Below are 12,691 nucleotides of genomic sequence, written 5' to 3'. Positions count from 1 at the left end.
TCAGGTTGGGGGAATTGATCAGTTGAAATGGAAGACAATGGTCCCTATGGATGTGTGCACTCCAGGTTGTTATGCTTACACAAGAGCTTTAGAATTTGGGATAACATTTGCATTGAGTACTCATCATCACTTCCAGTGGAAATTGTATGAGTAATATTCACATAGTCTCTGGCTAGTTGTCCAATTTGAGCTTCACCCAATGCACTATTCAATCACTCAACCATGGTAGTCGAAGACGATTCCATGAAAGATAACAACATATATGGTGTAGTAAATGACATGTGGGTCACCAGATCGATTCCCATTAGAAGCAGTCGTTTTTTCAGTTTAGTGTTCCAATGATTATTTATCTTGTTATCCATTCTTCTGTAAGGCTATAGTTGACCATCTACAAATTCAAAGAAATACAGGGACTTGAATATTTTGTGAAGAAGAAAAGCACATGCAAACTTGTAAAGGAAGTGTATGTAAAACACTACTGTTAGAGAATATGAGAGGGTAGAAGATTAAGGTATTACTTATTTCCAAGGGCGACATGTAGATGAATGATGGTGAGATCCTCATGCATGGAGAAGGATCCATACTTGACGTTAGGTCACAAGTAATTTTCCCATCTCAGCCTACAACTCTTTCCACATCGTGATAGCCCTGCACCTCTCACACATAAATCATTATAAGGAAAATTGTTGTGGTATTCCATTTTTTCTAAAGAAAGATTTCGTTCAAATTCTATACTATAAAATCTTATTGTGTCTTGTCCCCCAAATCAATGTCATTGAACCAATTCCACCTAATTGAACAAATTTTCCACCACCTCCTATTGAACTAATACCTTGTTGAAATTTGAAAGACTAATAAGTCATGGCTCCAAAGTGTTATCAAGATCACTAGAAAGTGGATAAGCTAAACACTCTATCCACTGACTATAATTCTAGTGCCCATATTATTCACTAGAAATTCCCCTCCACCTTATTTGTAACTAATTTTAAGAACCGCTTTTTAGATTTGGCGGTCATCACCCCATTTCATCAAATCGATTTTCATCATTTCCATTCATGTTTCATCCTTTCTACATTAGTATTTATGAGGGCCTAGGGATTTGATATCAAACACTTTTAACTTCCATGACATTTGATTATACCACACCCTTGCCACTTATTTATGTACCACACCCTTTCCATCTATGGTGGTAATGATACTTACCATGTTAGTTGGGACCAAAAGAATGAGGGTTGATGTGCTCTATTCCTACCATAACTCCCCATCATTTATATTGATGCCATCCATATTCCCTCATCATAATTACACCTCACTATCCCTTATCTTGTACACATGGTGGCTCAGGATTATCCCTTTAGATTCACAAATAGACTCCCCATTGGGGATATCATTAGTAGAATTATGTGGAATCAAGTTTAAGTAACATTTTTAAATAAAGGAAAATGTTACTTATTTTTTAATATGTGTTTAATTACAAGTTATTTGATGTAACAACCCTAGTGAAAATTCCATGTAATAAAAGTTAACAAAGGAAAAATAAGACCATGGTCAAGGGGCATGTATTCCAAGCTGAAAGTTGGGTAGGACATCCTGGTGTGAGTGTTCATTTCAGTTTATTATCATGGCTAAATAGATTGTCAAAGGCAGTAAAAGACAAAAATGAATTTTGGCACATTTATTTATGAAAATAAAGGAAATTAGGAGAAAATTAACGTGAAAGGCCACAGGTTGCATGTGAGGAGGAAATTGAAGGAAAATAATGAAAATGAAGAAACTAAAGGCCTCATTGATAAAAAGGCTTATGAGGATAGTTGGCAGGCTCGTAGCTCAAGGTTTTTCTCAGGTTTTGGAGCAAGGAAGGGAAAAGAAAGCAAGGGAAGGACAAGAAAAGCAAAAGAAGGAAAGAAAGGATCAAGCAAGGAAAAGCAGGATCAAGTAGCTTTAGTAGGAATATTTGTAGGTAACATATTGCATGTGTGATTTCGTAGCTGGTTTTGACATGCATGGCTTTGCATGTTGGTGTATGGTTCTCTTTCTGTTGGTGGCATGGTTTCGCTAGGTTATGAAAATAGTTTTCAGCCTAGCCTTGCCTTTTCTGGATGCTATGGTGTGTTGGGATGTTTATCTTGGTTTTGAGCTTTGGAATTGTCATATGGATTTCAGAATTTTGGGTGGAGGTCATCTCAAGTTTCATTCCCAAAGAACTAGAAATCCCTTGACTGGTTTTGGCGGGATACACGGTAAATCCCTAGGGAGGAGTCTTGGTTTAGGGCTTAGTGATCCGGTGTGGATTGCGGTAAATCTTGAGAGGTTGGTGTCTCGATTTAGGGCATAGTGATCTGGGATTATATTGCGGTAAGCCTAAGACGCAGGGAGATGAAAAATTCCCCAAGGATAGTAATGGATTCTAGATGGCATTCCAAGTTCGGTTCAATTTTGTGATTGAAGCGTCGATTTTGGTGTGATCATGGTTTGGTGAGGGTGGAGGTGGTTTAACCTCTGGATTCCCTTGGTTGTTTTTGGATTGATTTATCCATGAGATCCCACATTCATGCTTGGAATATGGCACAAGGGTGACAAAATGAAAGAAATATTTGGTTCAACCATGTCTACGGTCGGGTGGCACGTGGAAGTCTTGAACCTGGTCAGATTTTCCTATGATTAATAAAAGCTAAGTTCTCTTGCTTCTGTATTTATTAATATGTAGATTTAATGACTATTATCTCAATGTTATTTTCATGGTTTTATGTTGGTTATAAGCATGGTTAATTGAGTGGTTTATGTCATGGTTATTTCTAAGCGTATTTACTTGTAATGGTTAAATGATGGATGAAAGACCTAATTGATGTCATAACCGTTGAAGGGGGAAGGTGGTGATCCTTCTTGTCATGTTTCATAAGGGTTTAAGGTTGTGCCTTGTATCCTAGACTTGTAGATTGCATTGATGCCAAGTGTTTGACAGAATGTCACTCCCAGTTGGGGATGGTCAAGCTTAGTCCTGAGGCTGATTTTTGGTTTATTAGCCTTATGGCCAGAATTCTGGCCTAGAAAAGTGCCTTAAATTCCGCGGACACTAGCACAGGTTTGCTGGGAAAAGTGCCTGGACACATGCATGTAGGCTTGTGAGAGTGTCCAGAGGTCCTTGGACGCTAGCATTCCCATAGCATGAGAGCATCGAGAGGTCAAGGGGCCTAAACAGTCAGTGGGACCGAGGGGTAGGATGCTTAAGTGGCTGAGATGCATAATGGGAGTGTTGTTGCTGATGTGAAGGTATGGTTGATGTGTTTCTGTCAATTCCATTTCCTTAAAGTCACCATAGAGGTTTAATCATATCATAGTAGCTTCTCATCGCATGTTTACCCTGGTTGGCCGGTTCCCTGAGTAGATGTGGAAAAAAAGTAGTTACATTTGATATTTGATTTTTTATAATTTTTTCTTTAATAAATATAATTATTATTAATCTATACTATGTATCACGATTAAGCATAACCACTCTACATACATACTTTACACATCATAGATTTAGGAAAAAAAAAACTAAAGCTTACTCCTTAACCTAAAGTAACATAGATTACGTTTTTTAATAACTAGATCTAAATATTGGTCTAGTATCAAGATGGTGAGATGTATTAACAAATAAAAATAAAAATAACATCATTGCAAATATGAGAGTTAGGAATCTAACCACTATAGAAATTGAATGGCCAAGGAACATGTAATAAATCATCCTTATGTCTATCTTAAAATATGGAAATGGTATAAGGACTTTGCTCCAACCGTAACACCCCTTTATAAATGTCATCCACTACCCTATTCTTATCCTTCTATATGTGAGACAAATCAATGTGTGACAAGGGTGTCATTTGTTTGGGATATCATGAAAAGTTGCTGTAAAGTGAAATTTTTTATTGATGCTCATTTAGTAACCACTGAGTAATACGCAGAGAATTCCCAAAAGTTTGTAGCTTTGTGACACTAAATTCTTGAGACGATTTGAGATCTATCAATTCACTATTTAAAAAAAAATTAAATGTTAACCAATTATAATATTATAATATTATAATAATAATAATATTATATATATATATATATATATATATATATATATATATATATATATATATAATTTTTAAGATAATTTTTTTTTTATTATTTTTTTTTATGATTAGTTAAGGATTTTCCATTTTTGGAAGGGAATATATTGAAGTTTAAATTAGACAAGGAAATAACATAAATTTTTAAAATCGAAATGCATTTTACAGGAACGAATGTTTGCTTTATTGAAAAACAATAAGATATTATTTTAGATGACATATTTTTAATTGCATTATTATAATGAGTCAACCTACATTAATAAATAGTGATTAATAATTATTATTCTAAGTGGTAGTGGTAATGCTAGTGATAATTAACATCTATTGAGACGATAGATGGTCTATGAAATCCTAAGAAATTTCAAAGATTGTTTGAATTTATTTAGAATCTTATTTTGTGTTAAAAGAACATTAAGAGAAGTGTTCCAATCTCACCATAATTTTGATGACTTGAGAGGTTAGAAAGGTTGATATTGTAACATATATTTTGAAGTTGCAGTCTAATTTGGATATCTGTAGGGCATTATAGGAGAAAATCATCTTCATATTCAACCTTCATAGTGTCACAAAGATGATAGATTCTCACATATGATGGTGTTTTGAGAGTTTTCCAATACATAGTTTCATTATTAGCTCTTGGGAGATAGTTCGAATTTTAGCAATTTTGATTTTCTTCTTTGCACTAGTCAAAATGAAGATATACTTTTGATTGATTTAACCACATCCTTGCTATATATACTTAGTTTTATTTTATCTTTTGGGTATTAATCACACCACACTTTTTCTCTAAATTTATAAGAATAATATTTTTAATGTTATTGGAATTCTATGAAATGAAAACTTCTTTTATTCCCTAATGGTTTAGCTAAGAATTTGCATCTTGATGTCATCTTCGCTTGAGTTGTTTGTGATTTTGCCTAGAATTTTAAGTAATTTTTGGGAGCCTCTTGTCGTCCATGTTGTTTATCATGTTCTTTCACATTAAGTACCTAATTATATCCATGCACTCAAATGTGGAAATGATCACTTCTTTGAGGGGGATAAGATAGGGTGTATATCATTTCCTTTTGATATTATAAGTAATACAATTCCTTTGGATATACTCTATCTTTCTCTTGAATTCTCTAGAGATCCTATATCTCCAAAATTCACACCTTTTTATGATAGTAAAAATGATAAGAGTATCAAAGTGGAGTTTGTTTTAGGGCATAGCCAAATATATGCTAATATACACTTGTTTTCAATTCCATAATATTTTCCATCCTCTATTTATCTTTTTCTCAACATTACAGTTCTAATTGAGTTTGTAATGAATATTGTAATTGAGTTTGTAATGAATATTGATTCCCATAATGTTTGTATGAAGGAATTTTCTCCATGCTATTGTTGTCATATATGAAAGTGTCATAGACAAAATTTTCAGATTTGATTATCATAACCTTTGTTTTTTATGTGTTCATCTTCATACCCATACAAAATCACAAGTCCTTAAGCATTCATCGATGCTTAACAAGGTCATAGAGATTCCTTTACATAAACACAATAAAATTAGCTTAAAAAAGAAGGGTGATGACTATACTAGCAGGAGTTGGGCCAATACAACCAACATATTCCAACCAATATTATAATTTATCAATGGATATGCCAAATATGATAGGGAATAGGGGAAAAAACTACTTGTCTCATATATTACAATCAATTTTTTCCTACTAGCCCTTAAGGTTTTTAAAGTTGGTAATAACACTCTCATCTAGCCTTACTGCAACAACAATTAACTTGAAAGGAACTTTTAGCTTGTCTAACCCATTCCAAAGGTTGATCTTTGACACAAAGTTAAAATATTTTTTCAAAATAATTGAAACAACAAAGGTGATTGGTTTTATTATTGTGACACTCCTTCACAATGATCCTAAGCATAACAAGATGGTCCATAGTCAAATGATAGTATCTAAGGCTAGCTTAGCCTTTAACTATTTTTTCATGGATTTAAAGCCATGTGTTGATATTATTTTCGATACTAGTTTTGTATAACTTGGTTAAGATGTGGCTAATCAGAATGGTTTTATAATTAGAGGGATTAATTTTATACCCACATTTAAAAATAGGAACATTAATGCTTTGAGTCTAAGGTCTAGGGAATCCCAACTTGACTACTAAATCAAAGATCTTGTGTATCTGAGGGATAAGGATAGGTCCTCCAATTTTTAACATATCGCCTTGGTTTCATTCAATGTCCTTTGCTTTCTCTTTTGTAAGTTGCTTAACTTTAAACTTTATGAATTCTATAGAAAACACCATCCTCAATAGAAACATTTGGAATGCTATTCACAACAATAGGGGATTCATAAATATTTTTGAAGTAGGAGTTCTATACCTTTAAGGGAATCGCATTATTTTTTAGTTTTACAAGTCAAAATTTACTTTCAAATTCTCTTAGGATATAGTTTTCATAGGTGCAAAAGCTTCCCTTTCTTTCTATTTATGTGGTGTTTTATGCTTCTTTTAATTAGGGTTTTGTATCTTTTTATATTATCCATTTTTAAGGGTTCCTCGGAGGCATTCTTAATGGCCTTTCTAGCATTTAACACTCCTTGTCATGCTAAGGATTGACCATTCTATTTTTATTTTTACATAACACCTTGATAAAGAATTTGTTAAAGGAAGATGTATTTAATATTATTCTTATACTATAGGAGATTTAATTCACTATTTAAGTGTTTTGATAAAATTCCAACTTTATTTTTGTGAAAAAAACAAGTGCCTTTAGCTATTAGAATTTTCTTCAATTGATATTTTGTGCATGAAAAAGTTCAAAGTTAGGAAAAAAGGTTTATTGTTGGAGTTATGCTCATGATTGTTTAAAATATAAAATTTTCTATTTAATTGTATATGAGGATATCATATATCACATAATCTGTGACACTAGTGACCAACCCATGAATACAAGTCATCTAGTTAGAATTTGTTTCACTTCATTAGACCATTGCAAAATTTGTTAGATCTTGAGACTTATAGAGCTTGATTAGCTTGGTACCAAATAAATTCTTAGTTAAGTCTTCAAAATTTCTTTTGTACTTGTTAGCTAAATTAACGTCCTTATCTAGCTAAAGAGGATTCGGGTTGGAATCATTACTTAGAAGAGTAGTTTGATTTGTGTTTATGGAATTACAGTCTCCTAGAAGGATGATGCTACCTTTATTTCTCATGTTGTAAATATCTTGTAAATATGTTGTTAGAAGGTTTTGTAGTAGCAATTTTATCTAGGTTGTTTTTCTTATAGAAAGTAGAATTGATATGCGGAAAGTAACATATTGTTATATAAATCTTCTTCTCACTAATATCTGAAATCTCCATCCAAAAATGTATTGGTTGAGAGAATCTTTCTTATGAAGTCGAATGTGAGAAGTGTTCATTTTTATGTAGCAAGGAATGGTTATAGTCCCTCTATTAGAGGATTTCCTTTTCTAGGCTAACCACAAGACAAATCATTCAATATTAGGGGCCTTAGATTCTTCATTCTCTGTTTCAACCAAAATTACAATATCAATTTCACTTTGGATCTAATATAATATAGGCCATTTGCTCCATGGAAGACCACTAGAATGCTATTAAACGCACCAAATTCTTATTTATTATTATATTTTTAATGTGAATATAGTGACAAATTGATGATTCCTAATAATTGCTCTTTTTGCATTTTTTCTACTTCTTTAATTTTTATCTTTTTTAATTACCATTAAATTATAATCAAGTTTACAAACTTTTGAACTTTTTTTTTCTTCAAGATACAATGTTATTTTTTAATTAACAATTAAATTATAATAAATTACAAACTTTTGGATTTTAAAAATATTAATAATTTTTTTTTTTAATTTGTATTTTTTTTCACACATAAAAAGTTATATATTCTATACTAAGAATTTACAGATTCCATCTATTACATCAAAGTTTGTCGGATCACTTGCAAAAATTAAACTTAAATAAAAAATATTCTATTCATTTTTCCAATCTAAAGAAATCCAATTAATTAACAATTTAAATCTAAACTCGTCATAACAATGAATCACACTCGGTAACGTCAAATAAATTATGATGTGAATTTCGCTAAAAACTCTTCTCATTAAATTTAAATATTAAATATTAAATATATAAAAAATAAATTTTATTTTTAAACACAAGATGATTAACCTATATTTAAAAATATATATTTAAAGAGGCCAAAAAGCTAAGGCCAAAAACAATCCAACGTAACACAATATTTCAAAATTAATTAATTTTAAAATAGGGAAAGAATGGATCGAATTAACCCGTTCATGTTTTATTGTTTTAACAGTGTTTATGTCCACCATTAATGCAAATCTTGCCAGATAAATGAAGCCATGAACAATGACAACATTGATAGATCACTACACATTTAAATATAAAATACAATGGAAAGAATGGATCGTAGTTACTCATTCATATTTTATTGCTTTAGCAATGCTGGATCTCCAATGTCAATTGAAATGACATTGAAATTCTTTTTCAAACAGAAAAGGCGGTCTGCCAAAAGGTTTTTTTTTTTAACCATTTGAATTCCAACTACTTCAAATATTTTCTTCGTCTGCGAAGAGTATTTAATATATAATTTATAAATAATTTGTTATCCGTATACATTAAATTAATTGCTTAGATTTTAATTTATTATAAAAGTGGTTTGTATATTTTATTGCTTTACCAATGCTGGATCTCCAATGTCAATTGAAATGACATTGAAATTCTTTTTCAAACAGAAAAAGCTGTCTGCCAAAAGGTTTTTTTTTTAACCATTTGAATTCCAACTATTTCAAATATTTTCTTCGTCTGCGAAGAGGATTTAATATATAATTTATAAATAAATTTTTATCTGTATATATTAAATTAATTGTTTAGATTTTAATTTATTGTAAAAGTGGTTTGTGAACCAAGAAGTGTGAGAGGAAAGAGTATGTATTTTTTCGTTCTTGTCTGAAAGTGGAAATAGAAAAGCATTCCATTTTAGAATGTGAGGCCTTCAAAGACAACCTGGAAAGTTATGCAGATATGCTGGCAGCTAGCTCTTGGGATAACCTATTTAGTGAGGGGTTTGTCCAGAAGCTGGGAGTATTTATTGTGAAGTTTGACAGAAAAAAGGCCAAATACATCAAGCAGATGAAGAAACAATCTGTCCCATAGGCTATCTTTAGTCTCATCTAAAAATGGCTTGTGAACCAAGGAAATAAAAGAATCTTAAATAGGGGATATAGAGTAGTGAAGAAAAAAAGACAGAATAATGTAGGTCTGAACATTGTTTCATGCACAATTTTTTCATGTAAAAAAGAAAAAGATATAAAGTAGCGAAGAAAAAGATTAATGGTGATGGGGCTTTACAGAAGAGAATTAAGTTTATATTACAGTTTTTTTTAAATTAATAAATAAATAATTTCAATAAATTAATTCAACAATTTTCATGTGTTTATTTAGTGGGTCTCAGATAGATAGTAATTGGGTTGTTAAGGCACTTTTGATATAATATATTGAACATAATAAAGATATAATCCCACAAAACTTTAAAAAAATCTTTAATATAATATATTGAACATAATGAAAATATAATCTGGGTAACTTAAAAAAACCTAACGTGAGGGAGGATGAGTCCAGGCTGTCCAATGTTCAGAAACATACAATGACCCTGAAAAGGTCTCAGATAGATAATAATTGGACTGTTAAGGCACTTTTGATATAATATATTGAATATAATAAAGATATAATCCCACAAAATTTTAAAAAAATCTTTGATATAATATATTGAACATAATGAAAATATCATTATCTAGAGAACTTAAAAAAAACCTAAAGTGAGGGAGGATGAGTCCAGGCTGTCCAATGCTCAGAAACATACAATGACCCTGAAAAAATATTTAAATATTTCCACAACACATGTAGTTAAGGACTAAGGATATGTAACCCCATATAAACAGAGTCTCGACTGTTGTCCTCCACTGAATTTAACAAGTTAACCCAATAATTGCTTCCGTCTTCTTGTAAATCTGCAGTTGACATGGGACCTGGAGTCCCCATTGCCGATCCGAACGTATCGTCCGGGTGATAGTGAATGGTGTTTTCTAGAATTTCTGATCCTCCCGTGTCAGAATTTGTAGATGTGGCACATGAAGATGTCTGATGGCTGTCGTAGAATACGTGATCATTCTTATCTGTTGTGTTGCTGGATGGCACTAGATTGGGCATTGAATGCAAGCATCCTAATGCATCGGGTTGGAGGAATTGATCAGTTGAAATGGAGGACAATGGTCCCCATGGATGTGCCCACTCCGGGTTGTTATTCGTGCCCAAGAGCTTCAGAATTTGGGATAGCTGCCCTGAGTACTCATCATCACTGCCAGTGGAAACCGGATGAGTAATATTCACATAGTCTCTGGCCAGTTGTCCGAATTGAGCTTCACCCAATGCACTATTCAATCGCGCAGCCATGGCAGTCGAAGACGACGCCATCAAAGATAACAGCATATCTGGTGTAGGCAGTGACATGTGGGTCACCGGATCGATTCCCATTAGGAGCAGTCGCTTTTTCAGTTTAGTGTTCCAGTGATTTTTTACCTCGTTATCAGTTCTTCCAGGAAGATTCGAGGCTATAGCCGACCATCTACAAATTCAAAGAAATACAGGGATTTTGTGAGAGAAGAAAAGCACATGCAAACTTGTAAAGGAAGCGTATGTAAAACACTACTGTTAGAGAATAGGGTAGGGGTAGAAGATCAAGGTATTACTTATTTCCAAGGGCGGCATGTAGACGAATGATGGTGAGATCTTCATGCGCGGAGAAGGCTCCACGCTTGATGTCAGGTCGCAAGTAATTTGCCCATCTCAGCCTACAGCTTTTTCCACATCGTGATAGTCCTGTACCTCTCACACAGAAATCATCATAAGGAAAATTGCAGTGGTATTTCATTTTTTCAAAAAAAAGATTTGGCTAAAATTCTATACTATAAATTAATTTCTATCTTTAAAATTTCCCTTAACTATTATTACTCAGATTCAATAATGGTTATAACATCAATACCCACTTAACCATTATTTCTAACATTCAATAATACCACCCACCCTATGTCACAACATCAATACCACCCACAGAAGGTTAATTCTAAAATTCAATAATACCACCCACCCTATGTCACAACATCAATACCACCCACAGAAGGTTAATTCTAACAATAATACCACCCACCCTATGTCACAACATCAATACCACCCACCTTCTGTGGAAAGAAAAACTCACTTATATAACAATATCTTCATAAGTTTTTGTTCAGTTCAACATCAATACCACCCACAGAAGGTTAATTCTAAAATTCAATAATACCACCCACCCTATGTCACAACATCAATACCACCCACCTTCTGTGGAAAGAAAAACTCACTTATATAACAATATCTTCATAAGTTTTTGTTCAGTTCAAATTGATAACATTAAATATAATTAGTAACAAGTGAATACCTGCAAGTTTGGGAAGGGTGCGCCAATTACCAACGCCATGGCTTTGAACATAATGGGTGAGCTTCTGGTCCTCTTCTGCCGTCCAGGGTCCTCTCTTCAGCCCCTCGTGATCGCTACAGCAAGGTGCACGTCCCATGATTAGATTTGTAGCTGCCTTTCTCAATGCAGATTATTACTGAAAATTGTGTTTGTGTCTCTCTGTCGCACTTCTGGCCTGCCTAGTCCAGGATTACACATATATAGAGGCGGGATTAAAGAGTGTGCAGCTTGATGTATGGATTGTCTACCAACGTCATAAATTTGTTGGATGGTAGGTTTTTTATTGGAATTTGGTAAATTTTTGGGAGCGTTATTAAGAATTTTCTGGATATTCAACATTTTAAATTTTCTAGATACTCAAAATCTTAAAGTTTGACCAATATAAACTAGATTTTAAAATTTTTTTACGAACTTTTATCACAATCTTACCAATTTTTATTATTATTTTACATATAAAAATTACATATCCACCTGACTATACAGCTGGAAATGACATTTTAGTGTCGGAAAAAGTCGAATCTGAGGAGACCGGTCACCATCCTTAGCCTCACAGTGACAACTCGAATGACGTCAGGAGCAAGATCCCAAGAGCCGCAGTAAAACGGGGATCGTTTAATATTTTTTGGTGAGTACGCCCCCTGGATTTTGTATCAAAAGGCATTCTTAATTACTGCGTTTGTTCTGCCGGGGCAAACCTTAATCTAGCACGTTTCTTACCTAATTACTGAGACTTTTCTACTGGGAAAACCTTGAATCTCACACGTTCTACCTAATCGACATTATAAAATAATATCCCTGTATTTACGTTCTTGTTTGTTTCTTGCCTGCCTAGACATGCATGAAAATTACGGAGTTTATGGCGGTCTCACTTCTTTTCAACGGTGTTTGTTGGACCATGCATATGTCATTGCACTTTTTTTTTAACACACATGTTTAATACAACGAACCTACAAACGAAAGACTTCAAAAGTATGAATTGTTGACTTAATCTTTAGATACATTAAACTAGTATTAATTTTCATTTAGAGTAACGTGGGTTTAGGTT

At 33.0% G+C, this 12,691-nt stretch overlaps 1 protein-coding gene across 1 annotated transcript; it reads right to left on the bottom strand.

The window, feature by feature from the left end:
- Window positions 1-9,952: 9,952 nt before the first annotated feature.
- On the bottom strand, window positions 9,953-11,812 carry LOC149228066 (transcription factor MYB41-like). The gene is made up of 3 exons (XM_089375631.1): window positions 11,608-11,812; window positions 10,880-11,009; window positions 9,953-10,755 (listed from the first exon to the last, which is right to left on the bottom strand). The coding sequence occupies exons 1-3, from the start codon at window positions 11,741-11,743 to the stop codon at window positions 10,038-10,040; spliced, it is 984 nt and encodes a 327-aa protein (XP_089231757.1). The 5' UTR covers window positions 11,744-11,812; the 3' UTR covers window positions 9,953-10,037.
- Window positions 11,813-12,691: the final 879 nt, after the last annotated feature.

The sequence above is a fragment of the Pinus tabuliformis genome, chromosome J (assembly GCF_031772625.1).
Source record: "Pinus tabuliformis cultivar Carrire ecotype Pingquan chromosome J, CPIR1, whole genome shotgun sequence".
Taxonomy (NCBI): Eukaryota; Viridiplantae; Streptophyta; class Pinopsida; order Pinales; family Pinaceae; genus Pinus; species Pinus tabuliformis.
Note: the sequence above shows the minus strand (reverse complement) of the source record. Positions and strands in the feature narration are given on the sequence as shown.